The sequence below is a fragment of the Canis lupus genome, chromosome X, assembly GCF_011100685.1.
Source record: "Canis lupus familiaris isolate Mischka breed German Shepherd chromosome X, alternate assembly UU_Cfam_GSD_1.0, whole genome shotgun sequence".
Taxonomy (NCBI): domain Eukaryota; kingdom Metazoa; phylum Chordata; class Mammalia; order Carnivora; family Canidae; genus Canis; species Canis lupus.
In genome coordinates, this window is record NC_049260.1 from 31269948 (window position 1) to 31296191 (window position 26244).

The 26244-nt window shown below is 35.5% G+C and overlaps 1 protein-coding gene and 1 pseudogene across 5 annotated transcripts in view; both read left to right on the top strand.

Annotated features, from left to right (window-relative positions):
* The window catches only part of CFAP47 (cilia and flagella associated protein 47), a 504616-nt gene that overhangs the window by 189801 nt on the left and 288571 nt on the right, over positions 1 to 26244 (top strand). For all 5 annotated transcript variants that reach the window (XR_005386243.1, XR_005386242.1, XM_038587158.1 and 2 more), the window contains exons 32-33: positions 48 to 134; positions 9507 to 9699. Coding sequence is in view for 3 of the 5 variants with exons in the window: in XM_038587158.1 (XP_038443086.1) it covers positions 48 to 134; positions 9507 to 9699 (280 nt within the window). In the remaining 2 variants the exon portion in view is untranslated. The remainder of the gene's footprint in view (positions 1 to 47; positions 135 to 9506; positions 9700 to 26244) is intronic.
* On the top strand, positions 6216 to 6539 carry LOC102151675 (annotated as a pseudogene).

Here is a 26244-nt window from a genome sequence, read left to right on the forward strand (position 1 = left end):
TAAATTCTTCCACTAATACCTTGCCTGCATGTTCCTGTATACCTAAGGAAAAGCATTATATTGTTATAGATATGAGTCAGTTTGAAGCCTGGAGTAAACGGTCATGGACAGATGTATTCCTTCAGATATACAAGGTAACATCTCCACTCTTATTCACTGCTGGTTGTTTTGGTTGATGTACCTGAATAGTGTATCGGTTAAGGTATAGGTGATACTTCCAATTAAAGAATTCAGAAACATAGTGGCTCAAATAAGATAGAGTTTTTATTTTTCTTTCTCATGAAACTGTTGAGAAAAAGGTGGTTTAGAGACAGCAGGGTGTGTCTTCCAGCCTCAGTACTGGGCTTTCATCTCTAGGACAGTTTCTCAGAACAAGAAAGAACACATCAAGGAGTAGTGGAGGAAAAGTAAATACCATTTAAGGATGTCACCTAAAAGATGAATCATTTCCTTTGGGTAGAGTTTAGTCGTATGATTGTACCTAGCTGCAGGGGATGTTGAGAAATGTAGTTCCTAAAATAGATAGCAATGGTCATATTCTGGTACTAAAAGGAAGGGTTAAAGAATGGATAATAGTGAAAATTATGGTTTCTACCTCTACTACACACTAGACTCTTGCTATAAATATTATTCTGGAGAGATATTTACTAGGAATCATCCACCAGTAGACGAGACCAGGTTTTTTTTTTGTTTTTTTTTGTTTGTTTGTTTGTTTTTTTGTTTTTTTTTGAGACCAGGTTTTGATGAAACTCTCCAGTTTACTTCATGCCAAGTTGCATGTGTAGGTAGATTAACATAGCATAAATTATTCCTTCGACATCATGAGCCTTTTTTTGCATAAAAAAGTGCTGACTTCAGTCCCGAGAATTATTTTCTAGGCTTCTAACTGTGGCACCGCAGAGCTTCCCCACTAAGACCAGTGGAGGCTCTTGCTCTGTCTTTGCAAGTTGAAACCACAGGTAAGGTGAGCTGTGGGACAAGGGTGTTAAAATGAGGGAGAAATTAAAGAGAAGTAGCAATTAGTCACTGAAAGGAAAGGACAAAACTAATAACTAAATACTATATAGTTTATGTCAGACTCTTTGTCACGAGAAGCTTTTTAAATGTGAGCCTGTTTACTCTTCACAAGCAATAATCTTGTTTTTTTTTTTTTTAAGATTTTATTTTTTCATGAGAGATACAGAGAGAGTCAGAGACATAGGCAGAGGGAGAAACAGGCTCCCTATAGGGAGCCAAATTGATGTGGGACTCCATCCTGGAGCCCCTGGATCACACCTTGAGCTGAAGGCAGACACTTAACCATTGAGTCACCGAGGCATCCTAATCTCCAGTTTTGAGATGAGGAAACAAAGGTCCACAGGCATACATACTGTCTTCCCAGATCATCTGATTTTAGTCATATCAAAACATGTCATGTAGATAAAGTTTATCTCTTCTTTGTTCTCTGCTGGGGCACAGAAACCCAAGGCTCTCTTGCTGCTGTCTGGTAGCCAAAAGCCTCTACTGCAGTCAGCTACCCAGCCTACCCTGTAGAGAGTTCCTTCTGCTGCATGATTCTTACTCCTTTCCTCTTCTTCTTCCATCAGCCTGCCCTGCCTTTTTTGCAAGATGTCAAGGGGAGAAATCATGTTTTTTCTTGAGTAATTCCCTGAAGGATGTATGAGGGTATTTGTGATTCTCAGCCAAACTTAGATTTGGGAAAAGAAGTTTTCTTTTCTGCTTTCTTAACTCCAGTCTGTATCATCTGTAATGTTGCCTGCTGAGAAAAAGGAGCAACTCTAAAACAGAAGGGCAGAAAATGCCCTACTTTATGGACAAACTAGTCCTAATTTCAGTTTGTGAGATTTATTCACTTATTCATTCATTTATCAATGCATGCATTGATAGATATGTTTAGGGATAATAAATAATAATAATAATTTATATAATTATTAAATAATAATAATAATTTATCTTTCCCAACCTATAAGTCTATGAATTTAAAAACCAAATGTTACTTGTAAACTCAGAATTTGATAGTGTGTCAGCTACATAGTACTTGCTTAACAAATACTTGTTGAATAAATCAGTTAACAACTATTATGGTGCAGGCACTGTACTAAGCTCTAGGGGTACACTTGATATAGTCTGTCTCTTCTAGGATTTTGTGTCCTGAAGTATATAAGTAACTATTCATATATAATTACAAGGAATGATGAAACTGCTATGATGAGGTAAGCCCAAATAACTAAGGGTCAGTGCACATAGAGAGGAACCTACCTTTCCTGTGCCTTGGGGAAGGTTCCTAGGGAAAAAAAAAAAAAAAAAAAACAATTTAACAATTTAACCTGACCCTGAAAAATGACTAGGAGTTTTCCAGGCAGGGTGAAGGGTTGGAGCATAGGTGAGAGAGGGAGTGTGTGTGTACAATTTGTAAGGAGGTTGTAGATGAATTTTGTTGGGGAGCAAGACAGTAACATTTGTCAAGGCAAAGGGAATTAAATGTGGAAATGCCTGAGGTTAGATATGTTTGATTCTGAGGAAGAAGCACACTATGGCTGGGGGTAGGAGGGATAGACTGTGATCCCAGTCACAAATTAGATCATAATTGACTTCATAAGCCAAACCAAGGAATCTGAACTTCATGGACTTTAGCCCAGGGTCAGAGTACTGAGCTCCTAAAAGATTTTAAACAGAGGCTGACATAATCAGCTTTGCATTCTAGAGAGATCACTCTGGTACAGTGTGGAAACTGTTTGGGGGTGTAATTAAGTGCCTGGTACTGGGAATACTGTTGGTAGTGGGAGAAATGAGAAAGGAGCAGCTTTTGTAAATATTAGGAATAGAACTCAGTCTCAGTAGGACTTGGTGAATCATTAGATCTTGATGGGTGAAGAAAACAGAGAGGTAAAAGACGACAGTGGGTCTTACTGGAGTGACTGAATGGAATTTGATCCCAGTCACTGAAATGGTAAGACAAGGGATAATAACAGGATTTTGTTGAGAATAGAGGATGAGATAGGGCAAGAAAGCATAAAAAAATAATTTTGGTTATGCTGTTTTATGCTACCCTGTTTCATTACCATGTGGGTATATCCTTCAGTCAGGAAAGAGATCTGGGTGGCAGCACAGATCTGGGATTCTTCATTGATTCCATATAAAGTCATAGGAATAGATAAAAGTGCCCAGTTAGATCATTTGCAGAGCTGTGTTTCTCCATGTCTTGTGTCCAAAGCCTAGGTAGCTCTAGAATCTCTATTAAATCAGAAGCAGATTGGCAATTTCTCTTGCAAAAGCAAACAATGTTGTTGAGATGAGTTTCACAGGTTGGATAAATAGATGGTGATTTTCACACAAATTCCTTTAAATTTTCATTTTCTCATTCCTAGAGGTCATGCATGTACTCCAGGATTGCCTTTGTCAGTTCTTCTTGGCTAAAAGTTTGAATAATAGTATACAACTTGTCTCACCCAATTTGATTTTGTGTCATTTGGTTACCTTTGCTTGTTAAATGTTCATGTTTAATTGTTGCTGTTTTCTTGCATTATATTCCCAATTCACAAAAAATGTATTGATGGCTAAAAAATGGGTCATTGAAGCACAAGAGAATTTGAAAACAATAACAGAAACACTCAAATTCTCAATGCTGTTTTAAGTGTATAAATAGGGCTCTCATGTGGATATAAAGGATGAATCTGTGCTGAAAGAAGTGAATGTGATATTTTTACTGAAGAATCTAGACAAGAAAAAGATGATCAATAATAAATATCTGAATAATAAGTTTAGGTAAACTGTTTATTCATTTGTTCCCTGTGTATTGTCTGCCATAAAGTTGTTGTGTGTGTGTTTTTTTTTTAATAGTGGCACAATTGGGTCAAATATTTTGATATTTCTAAACAAAGAATAGTGATCTTTATGGTTAATTTAAACACATTTTCCCCAAACCAATTCAAAATACTATAAAATTAGAGTATTTGTTGCTAAAGGTAGATAAGATACCAGTTATACTCAGGCATTATTTAGAATTTCATGTCCCTATAGAAGACAAGCAAAAATAGTACAAGGGATCATATTTGTGAGGAATATTTATTTATTTTTAAAGGTTTATTTATTTATTTTAGAAAGAAAGTGTGGGGGAGAGGGGCAGAGGGAGAGGGAGAGAGAGAATCTCCAGCAGACTGCACACTGAGTGCAGGACCTGATGGGGGCTCAATTTAACGACCCTGAGATCATGACCTGAACCAAAACTAAGAGTCAGACACTTAACTAACTATGCCACTGAAGTGCCCCTGTGTGGAATATTTAAAATGAGCTTCAATAAAACATGGTTGGAAAGTAAAAATGATGAAATTCTTTTATTAAATGGCTCTGTAGGATGTGCCACAATATCAGTGGCATGCAACATGGAAACACAATTATTCTCACATGTAATAGCAAATATTGCGTACTTTGGTTGAATATAAGGCAATGTATGAACACATTTGCATGTGTGATAAATATATGCAAAAGAAAGAAATATATGATGATGTTTTATTCTCTATCAGCGAAAGCCCATGCTCTTGGAGGAATGATTCTTTGTCATTAATTTAAGATTAATTTATAATGTAACTGGGAGAAAATCAGTTGGTGGTACATATTAATAGACGATTAGCCATTGGTCACAAGAAAGGGTGTTGCAAATGAACCCTTATTCATAGGGAAATGTAAGTCATTAAAATATGTTTCTGTTGTGAATTCATTGTTAAAGGAAATAGAAAATTTTTAAGTACTGTCAATCTAAGGCTACTGAGTTACCTAATTGCTTCGTGATCTCTGTAAATTCAAGGTCTTTATTTCCAATTTTGAGATGTCCTGATTATAAAAAGAAGGTCACTCTCACATGCATTTTTCCAACAATAGTGAGATGAAATACAGTATCTTCCTAGCACTGATGTTTTTCTGCATTTATCATTTTCATTATTTTAAGTGGCTAGTTCAAATGATGCATCACATGATGCTTTCATGTCTTGGACATATACCTATAAGATTTGAATATCATTATTTTTAAGGTGGTACAAATCACTAAAGCATCAAAAGTTTGGCTTTTTCCCAAGATTAGTTGGAGAAAAAATGTATTGAACTGTTGAATTGACAGATAATCTGAATATGATCATGTAGTTTCTGCACAGCTGAGTTGATAATTGGGAGCTGAAATCCAGCCTACATGCTGCTCATTAAGGCTATGGACACTATTGGAAGCTGCGTCTCAACAATTAAGGGGGGGGGGTGCTTTTACTTTAAATAAGGATACCATCAGGACAACAATTTCTCAGAGAGTGTGCCACTTTCTAATTTCCACAAAGATACTGTATAAGTTATTGAGCTCCTGACAATGGAAGCTGAAGAAACTTTTCCCAAAGATGAATGCCACTGAAAAGTAGAGTGCTATTATCTTTAATGCAATTTCCCGAGTTGAGTGTTTTTACTTTTGGCTTTTCAGTGTGATTTGATCATGAACCAGCTTAGCATTTAGTTGGTATTTGAAAGAAGATGAAGTAGACTTTAATAAAAAGATATCTCCGTAATTTCTGGCTTCATGTTGGGCCTCACTATCCATAACAATCAAACTGAGCATCTATTCTGTTAACCTGTAATTATGAGGTAGGATTTTCTCATTTGGTGGACATAGTAAGAAAAGAGATTACTGAATATATAAAGTGATATAGCTCAATACATTAATCATCTAGGTAGATATAAATACCTTGATAGAGATAGTAACAATATCATTCATCTCACTGATATGAAGCTATAATTATTCTCATTTTACTACTAACATAATGTTCTAAATATCCTGTTGAATCTTCATTTTTTAATTACAACAATTGGTGGTCTTTGTGGTTTCTTAATGCATATTTAGTGGTCTCTGGGAGATAAAATTGGGAGAAACAGACCTATAAAGTTTAAAGAAAAGATATCATTGGTTAGGAACCCAATATCTATTTTAAAACCCAGTATTTAAATAGGTAAGGAAAGAGAATCCTGCAAAATGAGCTTGAAATAGACAAAAAGATAGCAGTAATACTTTATGGTATCATGAACAAGGAGGGAAGAAAATCTTTGAGGAAGGACGTGTTATCACATGAAATTGAGAGGTTGCTTAAGATATTGATTTAAAATTGTCTGTTGGTTAGAGAGCAGGACGTCCAGCTTGCAAATGGGCTTCTTCGTTTCATGCGTGACAGAAAAGCTACTCAAAAATGGGTGATGTTGAGAAGGGCAAGAAGATTTTTGTTCAGAAGTGTGCCCCCAGTGCCATACTGTGGAAGGGAGGCAAGCACAAGACTGGGCCAAACCTCCATGGTTTATTTGGATGAAAGATTGGTCAGGCCCCTGGATTTTCTTACACGGGTGCCAACAAGAACAAAGGCATCACCTGGGGAAAGGAGACCCTGATGGAGTATTTGGAGAATCCCAAGAAATACATCCCTGGAACAAAAATGATCTTCGCTGGCATTAAGAAGACAGGGGAAAGAACAGACTTAATAGCTTATCTCAAAAAAAAAAAAGCTACTAAGGAGTAATAGTTGGCCATCACCTTATTTATTACAAAACAAAAATGTGTCATGACTTTTTTTATGTGTACCATATCTAAATTGATCTCATTGACCAGAATTCAGATCATGAGTGGCTGATAGAATGTTTCTCTTGGACAGTCCTGATTTAAATAAGATTGGCTTGTGGTTAAATGAATATGATCAGTTTTTTGAACTTTGATAGTAATTCTGGTTTAGCAAGTGCTGTCACTGTTTTCCCCTTCTAAAAAATATGATTGGAATTGATTAGGGATGTGTAGCTTTTCAGAGAGATGGTAAAAGCCACCTCCAAATGTATAGATTGGTTTTATATTTAGATTTATATAACGGTCATATTAATATATTTAAATACTGAGGAAATCCCTTCACTGTCTCAGAACAGCAAGACTCAGCTGTGTTTCAAGCTGTATTCCCTAGCCTATTAAAGGCAATGGCTGAAGATAAGCTGGCAGTGTCCACTTTATCTTTTTAGTCTTAACTATGCTAATTTAATTAAAATTCTTTGCATCTAAAAATAAATAAATAGATACATAGATAGATAAAATTGTCTGTTGTATTGGACAACAAAGATGCCAAAAGCACTTTCAGGGTGAATGCCTGAAATGATTAATTAGGGGAAGGTTATTAGATGGACTTTGGTTTGATGAGCAAAAGGAATAAATGTGGAGACAGTAGGGTAGAAAACTCATGAGTTATAACTGGTAGAGTTATAACTGGTAGAGGGAACAGATAAAAGAATCAGGGAGAAGCCAAGTTTGGGAGAGCTCTCTAAAAGCTGAGTGTAAGTAGGCATGTTTTGATATTACTAAAAAGGAACTGGTAAGAAGGGAGGAGTTAAGGATCCAAAAGCTAAAAAAAGACAACTGATGCAGAACTATGCCAAAGATGATGAGTAGATTTGGTATCTAATGCAAGAGAAGGGATAGCTCATCCATTGTGGTTATAGAGAAGGAAGAAAAGTGAGTGTCAATGCAAGAACTTTTGGACAAGTGGTAGGACACTGCAGTGTTTTCATTTAAGATGTCATCCATTTGCTCTTTGAAGTAGTGATGATGGATCTTCTGAGAAAAACTAGCATATAGGCTGAGAGGGAAGGAGATCTGATAAAGAGATGATTAAGGAGCCGGGAGCCGCTATGGGTAATGGGAGTGAGAAGACAAGGGGAAACAGATCTCTGGACTTGCAGGGCTTTATCTTTAAATCAGGAACAGGTGCATCCTGGGTTTCCTGGAACCCCTGTAGTGATTGATCCCTGTGGATGGCGTGTGCTGTGCCTTAGAGCTGAGGTCAGATTGCTGCTGTGCCTTCCACCACCAGGAAACTCCCCGGTAGATTCAGTCTTCTCTTGGTGCTTTTCCTCTATCTCCTGTCTTAACTGAAGCTTATGTATTCACCCCCATATCACATCCAGGTTGTCCTCTTTGGTAGGGGCTATTGATGAGCAAACATGAATACTGCTTTTTAAATTTTCTTTCTCTATTTGCCTTTTAAAATTATTGTTGTTTTTGTAATTCTTACTCTGTGGACTTAAATTATATTCCCTTTACAACAAATTTGTGATCTTGATAATATTTAGACTTAAGTGACTGCAATAAATTTTGTTGGTGTGATAAACATTTATGGTATGTTTGAGCAATGTTTCTTATATTCTTCTATTAGATCAAAGAAAAGGTAAACTTCTACAAGTTAAATCTGGTCTGACATTTTCTAATTCCCCTACTTAAATTAATTGTGCCTTTTTGGGCTACATTTTGAGTTAAGATTTACTAGAATAATTTATACACAGTTTAGAACATTCTGTGAAATTGTAACAGATTAGCAAAATTAAAGTTTCACCTCATGTCTTTATCTATTTGGTATTCAGTTTTTTGATGGGGAAGTACTTGACATTTTCTCATTACTATTCCATTTATTCATTATGAGACCAATCATTACTTCTAAAATATTATTTTCTTTAAACATAGTCCAAAAATATAAGAGTCATTTCCTGGTAGAAAAACAGCTTGAATTTTAGATGAGGCAGAAACACTGACAAATGGAGACATGGTATGACCTTGTTCTTGGGAACTCTGGAAAAGGAATTAGCTTTAATAGCATGTTTTAAATTGTTGTTCTACCTCTTACGCTTTACCTTTTAAAATATTTTGAAAATCCACCATTTCGGATTAAGTATATTTCTAAATATACTTGAGCTAGGGATTGCATTGTTTCACTGTCATGTTCCTATTTCCAAGCACAGTAAATGGCTTCATATCATGCACTCAGTACGTCATAATTGAACGAAAGAATAGATGTAGACCTTCTGACCTCTTAGCTAGAATGCAATTTATGTTTGAAACATTCGTATTGCCTCAGTATCCTGTGCAGTAGTTACCACAGGACTCTCTACAGGCCTATTTCTTCTCTAAATGGGGCTCGGACAATTGAATTATTTTTTAGCTTTTAATAGTTTGTGTCTTTATTCTCTTGTCATATGTCTATTCTCTTTCGCTTTTCATCACTGTCCTATTTTTTTCCTATTGTCATTTGTTGTAGCCTAAAAGACTAGATATCCAACTTACAAAACTTTTCTATAAAAAAAAAAACAAATAGGCACTGACTTAAAGTGCACAAACAGGTTTTTATGAACTAAGTGGGAGAAAGTAAGCTTACAGACTCTGAGACTTCACAGATTGTAGCTCAGATTGTTTACATATGCATTATGTACTTGCTGGCCCACCTCCACGAGGATTTCAAACATAGCTGAGATTTGGATAGGTGAGTTGTTATTGCATGTGTCCTGACTTTCATCTTTTTTATAGGGGGTCTTCTGATTTCTTTTGCTTTTATATTGGATTAATTAACCAGAAAATATTGATGACTTGCTTTATTTAGTCTTTATTTAATTAGTCAAATACTAATTTTTAATTTTGCCATTCAGTTCTAGTAACGGTTCTCCCTTTTTCTCAATTTCAGGTTCTGGTACTATCCCGGGTTGTACCACACTGCAGCAATAATCTGCCCCCAATACCTGTGCAAAATTCTCCAAAAGTCAATCCTTGTTTTTCATCCAGCAACATATATTCTAATCCTGAAAGGATTCTACTTAATTGGATGAACACAAATTATGAGAATGCCCGACATATTATATGGAAAAACTGTCACAAAGGTGAGAATTTTTTTCTTTAAATAAATTATTACCAATTTTAGTGTGACAATGTAGAATTGGACTCAGAACCCATGGATTCTAGGCCTTACTTTTTTCTGCAAACGGGATCTCTTAACATCTTCAAGATCAGTTTCCTTACATGTAGATGGAAATAATAAAAGATGCTTCTTTAATATATTTTGAAGAATAAATGATAAAAATTATGTAGAGATGCTCTACAAAAGATAGCCTTCATATCATTGTTGGCATTTTCAGCTCTATAAAGTATTAAATTTAGGTGACAGTGCTCAAACCTTGTATGTCCTTAGTTGATATCAAGTGAAATTTGACCAGAAAACGTCTTACATGTCATTGTGACAGTCATGTTGGAAATCACTGAGTGCAATAATGCTTCATGAATCTGGGGGGAGGTTGGTCATATTAGGTCCAAATATTGAGATAAGTGGGTGTTCCTAGAGAGACCCATTCAGTGTTTGGGTGGCCACTGCCTCGTTCTTTCCTTGTGGAATGAGGCTCTATAAATTTCCACCCTAAGATCTTTCAGGATTTTTTTTTTCTTTTTTAAGTTCCAATTTTCTGTGTAGTGTATTTTTTCCCTCCATCATAACCACTGATTATAGTGAGGTGGATGACAGTGTGCATATTGGTTGTTTCTATGGCTTAAATTCAGTCCCCCTCTTCCAAGTACATACAAACCTCTTATGTTTAGAAGGGGTTGTGTTTAAGTCATTAAATTTATTTTTTATACTAAACCCTCAGAGTTTAAACTTTAGAAGTAAGAGGATTTAAGAGTGTGATTTAAAATGAGACTTTCAATTACAATTGCTCTCAACTTGAAGGCATTACTTCAGCAAACATAGTGACATCAAAATTGAAACAGATATGTTGATATATTGGTATTAGGCAATAATAAACATAGAATATTTTAGTACCTTCAAATTGATGTGCTGATAATATACAAATAATACAACTTGAATCTCTGAATAACATTCATATTTTATAAAACTGTATTTGGCTTTTTTAAAAATATAAAAAACAAAGTTCAAATCATTAGTTAGATTACTATGGTGTAAAACTTAACCAAAGTACTATAAAATATGTATATATACCAGAAATTAGTATATTCATTTGTTGTAATATGGTTCTATTTTTACCAACAAAATGGTCTATGCAAGTTAGTTTCAAATAGTTTGCTGCATTTTTAGAATAATACATTATAGGCACTAGCCCTCTTTTATTTTTTAAAAGAAATACTGGATTTTCCAGCAGCCCAGGTAGCTCAGCGGTTTAGCGCCGTCTTCAGCCCAGGGGGTGATCCTGGAGACCCGGGATGGAGCCTGCTTCTCCCTCTGCTTGTGTGTCTCTGCCTCTGTGTGTGTGTGTGTCTTATGAGTAAATAAACAAAATCTTTAAAAAATATACTGAATTTTATGCCTTTACAAAGCCTTTGCATTTTTCTCTGCTTCCTTCTGCTTGGACTATTATTTTCCTGTTTGTCTTCATGATTCCGTTTCTCACTTCATTCAAGTCCCTGCTCAAATATCACTTTATCTGAGAAGCTTTCCCATTACCCTCTCTAAAATAGCATAGACTTCCATCTTTCTCTTTCTTGCTCTGTTCTTCTCAATAGCATTTTCCCAAAATTATATATACAAAATGAAGAGTCTGTTTTCTCCAGTAGAATGTGAACTTCTTAACAGGAACAGTTTTGTCTATTTTGTTGTTCACTGGTATGTGAACATGTGGAGGGTAGGGCTGCACCTGGAACCTTTAGATTGAGAAACTCTTGAGAGAGACGCTTGGGTGGCTCAGCGGTTGAGCATCTGTCTTTGGCTCAGGGCGTAATCCTGGCGTTCCAGGATCAAGTCCTGCCTCGGGCTCCCTGTGAAGAGCCTGCTTCTGTCTCTGTCTCTCTCTGTGTCTCACATGAATAAATAAATAAAATCTTAACAAAAAAAAAAAAAAAGAGAGAGAGAGAAACTCTTGAGAAAGAGGCCCAGCAATCTGTGTTTTATTAGTGTGATTCTGGTGCACACTAAAGTATGAAACAGTTAAGCTATAGTGTCACAAAAAGTGGTTTCCTTAGTGCTTTTAAATAGTTCACAGGATGGTATTTATTTACAATTGTATTTCTTAAAAACCTTTCCTTTAAATAATAATTTCTGTAACATAATAGTAACTGAAAATTTCCCCAAATTAATCAAGCCACAGATCCAGAAAGATCAGGAAATAATGAAGCAGGATAGATGCTAAAAAAAAAAACAAAACAAACAAAAAACAAAACAAAACAAAACAAAAAACCCTTTATAGCTAGGAATACTACATTCAAATTGCAGAAAATCAAATATAAAGAAAGAATCTTGAAAGAAAACAGATGGGGAACAACGCCTTATGTATAGAGGAACTGAGATAAGAATTACATTGAACTCAGAAATCATGCAGTCAGGAAGAGAGTAGAGTATTTAAAGTGTTAAGAGGAAAAAAATTCTAACCTAGAATGCTGTACCCTGTAAAATTCTCTTTTGATAATGAAGGAGAAAACATTGCAAAAAATAGACCAGTGGACCTTGCTTATAAATTTTGGGGGTAAACTGATCAGTTGGCAGCTTTCAGAGTCATCTTTATGGATAGTCTGTCCTTGATCAGCATGATGGGGCAACAAATAAATAATTTTTTAGTTGTTTATGGCTTTCCCAGAAACTCTTGAGAGTTGGGCAGTGGCTTCCATGTTACATATCTGCAGAGGTCTTTATCAGCACCTCCACCTCAGTCAAGACAAGTCTGACATATATTTCTCATTAGAATTTCTTTGTAATGATGTAGGAACAAGGAAGGATGTGATAAGTGAGGGAGTTTCCTTGTCAAGGAGAGTATGGAGTGGTAAAGTTGGAATCAGTTGGTTCAGAAGACTGGCCATCCAGGGCTTTGAATATCAGGACAATGTCTTAGGACTTCATTCTGTTGGCCTTGGAGAGTCATGGGAGATGGCCAAGGCAGTGACTGCTATGATAAAATGGGTATTTGGTCTGGTGGCCACAGCAAGCCCATGGATCAAAGTACACTGAGGTCACATGCTTTTGTTCAGCACACGCTGAATTTAGTGCTGAGAGGACACTGAGATTTCTTAACCCTGGACTTTCTATAAATTTGTTCAAGAGTATGTGGTGCCTGGAAGTCCAAGTTTGGGAGTTTCCTTTCATAGCTATAGATAGTTGCTCAGAGGCGCTGTTAAAAAGCAAACAAACCAAAACACGAATAAAAAGAGTTACCCATCCTATGTCTGAAAATTCATAACATGGTGATTTGTTCTAAGAGTTGTGAAAGTCCAACAGCATTTTCCATGTAATAAGTGAACACTTGTTTTGTATAAGTAGGGGACCTTTTTAGGGCTTGCCAGGGAGTATATTTGCCCTTATACCACTTATCCTCTTGTTCCCGCTAGCTCTTTGTATTATATGTACTTAAGCTCTTTATCATTAACACAATAGTGTTTTTCACTGATGAACCTTCTTTTTTCAACTTTGTGACAACTTCTTCTTCAGTAGATCATGCCTGTGATAAAATATCCTGTTTGTTATTCTTTTGGACCCTTTTCTTTAATTGCTATATTTGATTGCTAATGGAAATTTTATCATCCTATAATTACCTGGTGATTTTGAGAACCGCAACAGACCATTTTTGTAATACAGAGTTTAATTTCAGAGAGGACTAAGTACTTTCATTTGACTGTGCTTTTAACAAAAATCCCAAAATTGGAGCATTTTGAACTGTCTGTTCAAAGGAGCTTTATTCTACAAAATACTTATAATATTTAACTGATGCTTATTTTAACATTTTTTTATGAAGTAACAATTGTAGTTCTTATGAATGGAAAATAGTTTTTATTCTATTTTTTCTTGTGAAGCAGTCATAAATATATTTTATCTTTTCTTTTATATACTATCTAAAGGTATCCTTGATTTCATTTATCATGGGCTAGTTTGTTAAAGTAAACAATATTCAGTACAGGGGCACCTGGGTGGCTCAGCGGTTAAGTGTCTGCCTTTGGCTCAGGTCATGATCCCAGAGTCCTGGGATTGAGTCCTACATCAGGCTTCCTGCGCGGAGCCTGCTTCTGCCTTTGCCTATGTCTCCGCCCCTGTCTCTCTGGGTCTCTCATGAATAAATAAATAAAATCTTTAAAAAAAACAATATTCAAAAAAAAAACAATATTCAGTACACATTTGGGAAACTGTACTGGCCTTTTAATGGTATCTATTCTTAAAACTAATGTAGTATTGAGGTCTTAAATATGTATATGTTGGTTGTTTCAAATGTGTCTAATTTTCAACTTTATTAAACCAGAAAATAGTCATTATTTACAAAGAGTTTTATATTTTTTCAGAAGTTCCAAATTATCCCTTTAATGCTTAGCATTAAATATTTATTGTCAATGATGCAAGATTAAAATGCACATAGATGATAGAAATGGTATAATTTGATATTTTAATGTTACATTTAGAATGTTTTATATTGGGAATGTGACTGTCAGTCAATATGTAGAAGTCATGATTAGTGTGAAACTCAACACTAAATTCAGAGAAATGCCAAGCAGTCAAACAAATATGAGAACAGAAAGTTAAGCCATTTCCAGTGGATTAGCAGTGTGGTTTAATAAATCAAGGCAAACCAAGTCAATATCCATGTGTCCTGGAAAATGAAGGATGTAAAAATTCATCCACAACCAGACCACATTCTGTCTTTCATGTTCATACCTACTCAATGTCAATGCTCTGAGCCAGAGACCACTGGGAACACATGGATAGTTGAAGGAATTCTTTTCAATGCTCATTGCAATGAGGCAGACCATACATTATGAAGAATCATGGAGTGTCTCACAGTAAAAGATAATATGGAAGACAGGATTTGTGCATTGCCTAGGTAAATTGGGGACAGGTTCAAGGAAAAAAGGATTTACCTTAATTGTATGCTATCAGGGGCAGTGGTAATTCTATCGGTAACTTAATAAATCTTATCTCGAGGAAAGAAGACTATAATTGAGGTCAATTCTTTAATTGGTAGAAAAGCAATGACCACTTTTATTAGTCAGGAGAGAGGGATGTTTGGTATTGTCAACCTTAAAAATAATAATTTTATTAAGGCAATGAATTTATTTGAGAATAGCAGAGGAATGGCAATTCTGGACAAGCAGACTATGGCAAACCATAGGAAGTATGAAGAGACAAGGGGAAAAGGGGAAGATCAACTTTTATTAGGTTTAGGAGGAAATTGAGGAGGGTTGTTTTGAACAGAAGTTCATTGGAGAGGAACAAGAGTTTGAGGATGTGGTGGTTTTTCATTGGTTACAGATGCATTATTGCTGGGGCAGGGAAGGGTCTTCCTTCTTTTCCTTAAGAGCAAGAGATAAAATACTTCCTTTTTCCTGCTTGTTATGCAGGCTGCGGTGACTGGTACTACTTTGATTCCCCCTTCAGGGCTTCCCTAACTCAATTTTAAATGAGATTTCCATTACTCATTTTCACAGTATTTTGTAGTATGCTGATTAAAGAACTAAGAATTTTACATATAATGGTTTATTTAATCCTCAGAATAAGCAACACGATCAAGTAACTATTGCTATTATTAACAGGAAAACTAAGGCAGAGAGGTTAATTTATTTTCCTAGGAAAGTGTGTGACTGGGCTTTGAATCCAAGCAGTTTGACCTCCAAGGCTCATGTTAAGTATCATTGTGTGATGCTACTCCTTCAAAATGTTAATTCTTCTTTAGCTTAGATCTGTGCAATTCTTGCAAATTCTTTCCTAATGTCCAGAGAGATATCTCATTTCCCTTTTCATCCACCAAGAGTGAGTTTTCAAATCTGGATGCCCTTTTGCAATCACCTGGGAAATTAAAAAAATGAAAATGGGGATCCCTGGGTGGCGCAGTGGTTTAGCGCCTGCCTTTGGCCCAGGACGCGATCCTGGAGACCCGGGATCGAATCCCACGTCAGGCTCCCGGTGCATGGAGCCTGCTTCTCCCTCTGCCTGTGTCTCTGCCTCTCTCTCTCTCTCTCTCTGTGACTATCATAAATAAATAAAAATTAAAAAAATCTTTAAAAAAAAAAAATGAAAATGGATGCCCCACTCCAGGCCAACTGAAACTGAATCTGTGGGGGTGTTGCCTGCACATCTGCAGCTTTTAAAAGCTTTCTAGGTGGCTCTGGTGTACAGTGAAGGTTAAAAACTCTAATATGTGCAAATTTAAAAATAGAGAATAAGATTAAATAGTGCAGAGGTACCTAATAACATAAATCTTCGTTCACCACAAGAAATATATTTTCCAAAATATGTCTCAAATTTAAAAGAAGAAACTTATAAATAACATTATGAATTCTGAGGGTTTTTTGGTTCTGTTTCGTTGCTAGCCATTATGATTTTACATAGCAACGGTAACCATTGCTGTGACAGGTAAGTTAATTCTTGCTCTCATTTCTTCTCACCTTTCTGCCCAAGTGTATCATCTCGTTACATTCGTTATGCCTATATTGTCAGTATTTATAACCACTTCTATTCTATTCTGTCGATAGTCCATTAGGTGTCATTTTACCTGGATTCTCCATTTTTATTTATTTTTTGGATTCAGTTATTGGGTGGCTGGCTTTCATAATTGTTTTGCTTTTCTTTTTCTTTTTCTTTTTTTTTTAAGATTTTATGTATTTATTCATGAGAGACACAGAGAGAGAGAGAGAGAGAGAGAGAGAGAGGCAGAGACACAGGCAGAGGGAGAAGCCGGCTCCATGCAGGGAGCCCGACGTCGGACTCAGTCATGGGTCTCCGGGATCAGGCGGAAGGTGGCGCTAAACCGCTGAGCCACCCGGGCTGCCCTTGTTTTGTTTTTCTAAGAAAACCCTTTCCAGGGGTCTCTGAGTTCTGTTTGTAAATATCTTCTTTAAAAAAAAAAAAAAAAAAAGTATGATTGCATCTTGACTAGGAATAATATTTGAGTCACCCTTTATTTTTCTCCAGACTCTATGTAGGGCGTCCTATTGTGTTATGTCTATAAAATAGCTTGGCAGATTGGAGATCAGGCTGATGATTTCTCCCCTATAAGTGATTTGCTTTGTTTGACTCTAAACTTATTTATATTCACAAAGTGGGTGGTGTGTACAAGAGTATGAAACCTGTTCTAAACATTTATTTTGTAAATTTGGCATAGGAAGTATCTACTGTATTCCTGTTGAGGTGAAAGATATTGGTTGAAACTGAGTCATGAAGAGGATTTTTCTTTCTTCTTTTTAAAGAAAAGAGGTGGACTTTATATTTGTAAGACACTACAGGATATGAGTTGTTTTGTTTTGTTTTTAAAGAAAAGGGTGGAAAAAATAAAGGGTGAAATGAGGCTTTTTCTAACCTTTTATTAACACGGATGATCTTATACCTGACCTTTTTCATGCTTAAGCAAAATACATTCAACATTTCATCATTAATTGTGATATTTACTGTACAATTACTTTGTAGATTGTGTTCTAGAATTTATATCCTTTCAATTTTCCAGGAATTTTTATAATGAATACTATTTAATTATATATATTATATACAGTTGACCCTTGAACAACATGGTTTTGAACTGTGCAAGTCCACTCATGTGTGGATTTTTTTTTAATGATACAGGACTGTAAGTATATTTTCTCTTCCTTGTGATTTCTTTTTTTAAAAAGAAGGATTTTATTTATTTATTTCATTTTATTTGTTTGCTTGTTTATTTATTTATTTATTTATTTAACAGAGACAGAGCATGCACACAAGCAGGGGGAGTGGCAAGCAGAGGGAGAGGGAGAAGCAGGCAGAACAGAGCCTGATGTGGGACTTGATCCCAAGACCTTGGGATCATGATCTGAGCCGAAGGCAGATGTTTACCCAGCTGAGCTACCCAGGTGTCCCCTTCCTTGTGATTTTCTTAATAACATTTTATTTTCTCTAGCTTACTTTACTGTAAAAATGTAATATAGAATACATAGACAAAATATGTGTTAATTGACTTGCTTATGTTTTCAGTAAGGCTTCTAGTCAACAGTAGGCTATTAGTAAAGTTTTGGAGGAGTCAAAAGTTATATACAATTTTTTCACTGTGCAGGAGATGGTACCCCAAACCCCACATTGTTCAAAGGTCAACTGTATATGCATGTATCTCTCTTTCTATTTATCTCTATCTCTCTCCATCTGTCATACTTACAATATGTTAAAGTGATTTTTAAATGTAAACTAACCTTTCATTCCTGGCACAAATTTAATTTTGCCGTGGTAGCTGATCTTTTTTCTAATATCTTTCTAGAATAGTTTACTAATATTTTAGTTTTTTGCTTTAGTTTACATGAGTGATGATTTGTAATTATTCTCTGTACTTTTTAGGGTTTTGTTTTGTTTTGTTTTTGTTTTTGTTTTTGTTTTTTTGCAAATCTCAACAATTGTAGTATATTCCCTCTTTGTAGGCTTTGAGAGAATTTCTAGAAAAGTGAAATTGCTTGTTTCTTAAATTCTGTAGAATTTACTGGTAAGATTATCTGGACCTATTATTTCTTTATACTTCTTGTTTTTTTAATCAATCTTTGTCCATAGTAATTATCATCTTAGTACACAAGATGACAAGATTCTTTATTTTTTTCTAGTTTAATGATGCACTTAATGTGGAAGTTCTACCAAATATTATATACATTACCTCAATCTCATGTGGCTGATCTTCTAATTATTATATTTGGCAGGTCTTATAATTATTTAGAGCTCACATATCTTCATGATTCAATTACCTTTAGAAACAAGATGGTTTCTGCATTAAAGTATATATTACTTTGCATTTCTAAAGTGCTTTAAAATAATTAAAAATGTACTATGTTATCTTCTGAATGTAGGCACAAAAATCCTCAAAAATACTAGCAAACAATCCAGAAACATTTTATTTATTTATTTTTTTTAATTTTTATTTATTTATGATAGTCACACAGAGAGAGAGAGAGAGAGAGACAGAGACGCAGGCAGAGGGAGAAGCAGGCCCCATGCTCTGGGAGCCGGACGTGGGATTCGATCCCAGGTCTCCAGGATCGCGCCCTGGGCCAAAGGCAGGCGCCAAACCGCTGCGCCACCCAGGGATCCCCCAGAAACATTTTAAAAGGATTAAACAAAATTACTACATGAGATTTATCCCCAGAGTGCAAGATTGATTTACATAGGAATTCTGAGGTGCCTGGGTGGCTCACTCTGTTAAGCCTCCAACTCTTGGCTTTGTCTCAGGTCATGATCTCGGGTTTGTGAGATTAAGCCCTGCGTTGGGCTCCCTGTTCAGTGGGGAGTCTGCTGGAGATTCTCTCCCTCTCCCTCTGCCCATTACCCTGCTCTCTCTCCCTCTCTCTCTAAAATAAATACATCTCTAAAAAGGAATAGAATTCTAATCAATGCAAAACTCCATATTAATAGAATATTAAGGGAAGTAAAAGAGACCATTCCAAAGGACACAACAACAATGAAAACACATATCTAGCAAGAGACTTATACCAAGAATATATAAAAACACAGCACAATAATAAAACAACAAATAACCAAATTAAAAAGAAAAAACAGGGGGCATCCCAGGTGGCTCAGCGGTTTAGCACCGCCTTCAGCCCAGGGCATGATCCTGGAGACCCAGGATGGAGTCCCACATCGGGCTCCCTGCATGGAGCCTGCTTCTCCCTCTCCTGGTCTCTGCCTCTCTGTCTCTCTGTGTCTCTCTGTCTCTCATGGGTAAATAAATAAAATCTTAAAAAAAAAGAAGAAGAAGAAAAGGAGATAAGCAAATGGTCAATGAGCACATGAAGAGACTCAGTATAATACTAGTCATTAGGGAAATGCAAACCAAAAGCACAGTGTCCTAGCACTTGACACCAACTTGGATGACTAAAATTTTAAAAAAAGGGAAAAGAAAAACTATGACAAGAATTGGGGAAGATTTATGGAAATTGGAGCCTTGCACATTCCTAGAGAAATTGTAAATGATGCAACCACTTTGGAAAACAGTTTAATGTTAAAGAGTTTAACATTTCTCAAAATGGTAAAAAAAAAAAAAAAATAGATTATTTGTCTATGAGAACAGAGAATACTATGATTCAGCAATTCCATTCATTTGTTTATACTCAAAATGTTTGAAAATACATATATTCTCACAAAAATTCTTAAATAAATGTTAATAGCCAAAGTGTGGAAGCAGCCCAAATGCCAATAAACTGATGAAAGGATAAACAAAATGTGGTGTATATATATAGTCATAAAATGGAATGTTATTAAGCTATGAAAAGAAACAAAGCACTGATACATGCTAAGGCATGGATGAACCTTGAAAACATTATGCTGGGATCCCTGGGTGGCGCAGCGGTTTGGCGCCTGCCTTTGGCCCAGGGCGCGATCCTGGAGACCTGGGATCGAATCCCACGTCCGGCTCCCGGTGCATGGAGCCTGCTTCTCCCTCTGCCTATGTCTCTGCCTCTCTCTCTCTCTGTGTGACTATCATAAATAAAAAAATAAATAAATAAATAAATAAAAAAAGAAAACATTATGCTAAGTAAAAGAAGCCATAACACAAAAGGACACATATCTTGATTCCATTTCTCTGACGTGTTTAGAATAAGCAAATCCATAGTGATTGAAAGTAGGTTTGTTTTTTTCCAGTGAGTGAGGGAAGAGGGAAATGGGGAATGATAGCTAATGAGTATGAGGCTTCTTTATGTGTTGATAAAATTATGCTAAAATTAAATAGTGGTGATGATCTCACAGCTCTATAAATATATTAAATAATTTAATGAATTGGACAGTTGAATTGGATAAAATTTATGTTATATGAGTTATATATCAATAAAGCTGTTCTAAAAATGTACTGTTTTAATCACCTAAAATGTAACTTAAATAATTTTTTTATAAAAGATTTTATTTATTTGTTTGAGAGAGAGAGCTCATAAGCAGGGAAAAAGAGCAGTGGGAGAAGCAAACTTCCTGCTGAGCAGGGAGCCTGATGCAGGATTTGATCTAAGGACTCTAGGATCATGACCTTAACTGAAGGCAGATTATTAACTAACTGAGCCACCCAAGTGCCCAATTTAAATAATTATTATGCTATTCATAAACATAATATGTGCACTTATTGCTTTAATGCATAAAATGATTCAGTTTTATGTTTAGCAGTTATATCTCTAATTCATAACACTAGGAGTATTTTAATATTTCTGAATATTTGAAGTAATGTAATGTATAAACAGGTTAAATACAACTTCTAAATTAAAATTTAAAATAAAAAAATGATTTTGCTAAACTTTTTATATTTCAGTAGGTTTTAAGTGGGACCTGAAATCCTGTATTCATAACAAACTTCTAGTTGATAAAGGTGCTGCTGATTCACATAGCACACTTTGGGTAGCAAAATCTTGGAGTATACAAAAGAGAGTAGCCTAAAAAAAAAAAAAAAAAAAAAAAGAGAGTAGCCTAGATCAAAGGAATTAACAAAAAAGCAGAGAAAATCCTTGATATACCTAAGGTTGTGGTAAACTGGTGGAGGCTTGTAAGCAGCCTTCTTGTGAATGATAGGCTATAGGTGTGGGATCAGATCAGAGAAGTGTGGTTTTTACTTCTCAACACTGTTTTGGAGGATTATTGCCATTCTCTTTGCACAGAGAGCCATGTTTGAACAGCAACAATTCATGCCAACTGCTGTTTAAGAAATAACACAGCAGCTCCAAAGTTGTAGTGGACTGAACACCAATAGGTGCCACTGGTTTTGCACTCAGGGAGATAGAGGACTGGAAAGACCTTTAGCTACCACCCTTAAAATTACAACAAAAACATATACAAAACAACAGCAAATACCATTTAAATAGCAAATCCCCAAATGCATTAAGCTCTCCTGGGAAGCTAAGGCTGTAGGACAACAAAGTACCCTGAAGTCCAAGAAGGACGAGGTGTTTACAGGAAGAAATTAGATGATAGTAATTATCTACTTGTGGTAGAGACAGCTGGAGACTGATAAGAAGAGTTGAGTTAGGTGGCTGGTGAACTGGTAGAGACCAAGTATACACTAGTGAGAGAGCGTGAAGTCCTAGGGGCCTCAGCAATAGAGAAAGTTTGCATGTCTTACAGAGTTTTACCCCACAAACGTCTCTGGTTGCTCACAGACATGACTGAGGAGTGAGTCTGGAGAATGTGTTCCTCATAGTGTAGACCTGGGGGGAGGGGCAAGCAACTTGCCCAACTTCTCTATTCCCTATAGAACAAAAAACGTTAATAAATAGGAAGAAGGACCACACATACAGTCATCTTCAGGGCCGTGATGAAAACACATTGCAGCTATAAAAAGAAACTGAATAATAATAATTACAACAACAAATCACCTCTAACCTTGAAAAAGGGGCTGGAATTCAATATGACAGTCAAGTAGAAAATCCCAAAGCATCTACAAAAAACATCCTAGAATTAGTATAGGGTTTGTTATGGTTGTAGTTTGATAAATAATCAGTATATAAAAATACTGTTTCCATATAGTGGCAGTAAACAATTGGAATTTGCAATAATAAAAATATATATATGTATTATTATATATATATAATTATACATGTTATTTACCATAGCAATATAGAATAAAATGCTTAAGTATGAACCCAACAAAATATGCACAGGATATATGTACTAAGCATTATGAAACAAGAAAGAAATCAAAGAGAACTAAATAAATAGAGAAATATACCATGCACATGGGGGTAGAAGACAAATAGTAAGATATTTTATTGTCAAATTGATCTATAGATACAATATAACCCTAGTGAAAAATCCTACTTCCCTTTTTTTTTGTAGATATCAATTAGTTGACTCTACAGTGCAAATGGAAATGTTGGGGGTGATGAAACTTTTCTGTAATGGAAATATGATAAATACATGACAATATGTCTCTCAAAATCCTAGAAATTTACAACACAAAGAAAGAATGCTAGTACATGTGTTTTTTTTTTTTTAATCAGCCAAAACATGGAAGTAATTCAGGATGAAATGTAGACTATAACAAGTGAATCTAACTGCATTGCAAATGTTTGACAACCTCACTGAATATAATGGACAAGAAAGGTTCTGACTAAATTATCTTGTGAAAACAATCATGACTGAATACTGTAGAACTAAAGACTAAAGGAATGGTGCATGCACATGTTACTTTAGTTTCTTGTAGGGGTATGGGGTTGCAATTTTGAAATTGCTTTATATGTATACTAGGGTTGAACAAATAAGTAAATATGTTGTTGGTAATGAGAGCCAGGCTTTTCAGTATTGAAGAACCGAGTTAGAAATAAGGAAAGGGGGAAGGTTATAATGAGTCCTGTGGTGCTGTATTGCAGTTGGTAGAGTTGGAAGTAACAGCGTAACAGTTATTGTTATATTGTAATCTATCTATTAGCTTTCAGTTAGGAGATTTTTCATTACTTGTTTTCTTGTTACAGATGTGACCTATCCTCAACAAGATGTTGAACATTTTTAGGGGAATTTCTGTCTCTTTAATGATACAAGATGATATTGGGATGTTTAGAGATCTTTGTCTATATCAAATACTGTCCGGTTCACAATCAACTTGAAAGACTAGTAAATTGCCTTTTTCAGATTAAAGTTAGATTTGCTTACAGTTCTTAGAAAAATGTGAGACCCTTTGCTTTTATTAAAAGCCATAGGTGGCACATAAACGTTAAGAGAAGCACTTTTAGGTTATAAACATCCAGCCTGCCAGAAATGTGCATTTTGAACTCATTACTTTGATTGCATCACATTATATATCAGATATAGTTATTTATAAGTCTTTGTCAGCAAAAAAAAAATATACTTTGAAATATATAGTTCTTTGCTGTGCATTAGCTGAAAATTTCTAGTGATCTTTGTTTGCTAGACTGTTTCTGCAATATCGTGCTATAGAAATCCTACAGAATTGTTCAATGTTGTAGTATCTCAGATGAAAAAATAGCAGGTACTATTTTTGTGAAGTATCAAGAACATCAGTGGTTCCAGAGAAATTAGTCTTCCAGTACCAGATGTAAAGCAATCTTTTTTTTTCTTGTTTTAGAGAGAGAGAGCATGTGAGTGCATGCAAGAGGGAGGTGGAGGGTGGGGGGTAGGGGTAAGGGCAGAGGGAGATGGAGAGAAAATCTCTCAAGCAGGCTCCACACCCAGCATGGAGCCTGACACGGGTCTCAATCTCACAACCCTGAGCCTAAATCAAGAGTTGCATGCTTAATCAACTGAGTCAGCCAGACACCCCAGATGTACAGTAATCTTGATTTGTGAAGTTAATATACATATCATGAAGATATCCTCTCATAGTTTCTTATTCACAGAAAATGAGAAACAAAGAATTTGCAAGGACTTAGGAAGATAGCCAATTTTTCCCCTTGTTTTCAGACAAGACATCATCTCAAACCTATAAGAATCTAGGTCCTTTTGGAAACTTTTTTGTTTGTTTTTTGGTTTTGGCTTTGATTTCTTTTTAAGTTTTTATTTTAATTCCAGTTGCTTAACGTACAGTGTTATGCTAGTTTTAAGTGTACAACATAGAAATTCAATAACTCCGTGTATCACCCAGTGCTCATCACAAGCGTACTACTTTTTAATCCTCATCATATGTATCTCCCTAACCCCTGCCATCCCCCTGCCACCACCAGTTTGTTTTCTATGATCAAGGATCTGCCTATTGGTTTGTCTCTCTCTTTTCTCCCTTTGCTCATTTTTTTTTTGTTTCTCATATACCACACAATAGTGAAATTATAAGGCACCTATCCCTCTTTAACCGACCTATTTCTCTCAGCATTATACTTCCAGCTCCATCCACATTGTTGCAAATGACAAGATTTCATTCTTTTTCATGGCTGAATAAAATTCCATTGTATGTATATACCACATCGTCTTCATCCATTCACCAATTGATGGACACTTGGGCTGCTTCCACATTTTGGATATTGCAAATAATGCTGCTATTTACATGGAAAGATGTCTATTTATGTCTTCTGCCCATCTTTCCATTGAATTATTTGTGTTTTGGGTATTGAGTTATATAAGGTCTTTATACATTTTGAATACTAACCCTATATCAGATATGTCATTTGATAGTATCTTCTCCCATGCAGTAGGTTACCCTTTAGTTTTGTTGATTGTTTCCTTTGCTGTGTAGAAGACTTTTATTTTGATGTAGTCCCAATAGTTTATTTTTGCTTTTGTTTCTCTTGCCTCAGGAGACATATCTAGAAAGAAATTTCTATGGCCAATTTCAAAGAGGTTGCTGCCTGTGTTCTAGGATTTTTGTGGTTTTAGGTTTCACATATAGATCTTCAGTTCATTTTGAATTTATATTTATGTATAGTGTAAGAAAGTGGTCCAGTTTCCTTTGCATGTTGCTGTCCAGTTTTCCAACACCATTTGTTGAAGACACTGTCCTTTTCCCATTGGATATTCTTCCCTTCCTTGTCAAAGATTAACTGGCCAAGTAGTTTTGGGTTCATTTCTGAGTTTTCTATTCTGTTCCGTTGATCTATGTCTATTTTTGTGCCAGTACCATGCTGTGTGCCACTACTAGCTTTGTAATATAACTTGAAGTTCAGAATTGTGATGCCTCCAGCTTTGCTTTTCTTTTTCGAGCTTACTTTAGCTTTTTGAGGTCTTTTGTGGTTCTACACAGATTTTAGGATTGCTTGTTCTAGCTCTGTGAAAAATGCTATTGGTATTTTGATAAGGATTGCATTAAATGTGTAGATTGCTTTGGGTAGTATAGATGTTTTAACAATATTTGTTCTTTTAATCCATGAGCATGGAATGTCTTTCCATTTCTTTGCATCATCCTCAATTTCTTTCATCAGTGTTTTATAATTTTTAGAGCACAAGCATTTTACCACTTTGGATATGTTTATTCCTGGGTATCTTATTACTTTTGGTGCAATTGTAAATGAGACTGATTCCTTAATTTTTCTTTCTGCTACTTCATTATTAGTTTATAGAAATGCAACTGCTTTCTGTAGATTGATTATGTATCCTGCAACTTTACTGAATTTATTTATCAGTTCTAGCAGATTTTTGGTAGAGTCTTTTGGGTTTTCTATATATAGTATCATGTCATATGCAAATAGGGAAAGTTTTACTTTTTCTTTATTGATTTCGATGCTTTTTATTTCTTTTTGTTGTTTGATTGCTGTGGCTAGGACTTCCAGCACTATGTTAAATAGAAGCAGTGAGAGTGGATATCCTTATCTTATTCCTCATGTTGATGGAAAAGGTTTTTTTTCCCCCATTGAGGATCATGTTAGCTGCTGTAGGTTTCTTACATATGGCCTTAATTATGTTGAAGTATGTTCCCTCTAACCTACTTTGTTGAGGATTTTTATCATGAATGGGTATTGTACTCTGTCAAATACTATGTCTGCATCTATGGAAAGAATCATATGGTTCTTATCCTGTCAGATATTAATGGGATATATCACATTGATTGATTTAAGAATATTGAACCACCCTTGTAACCCAGGAATAAATCCCA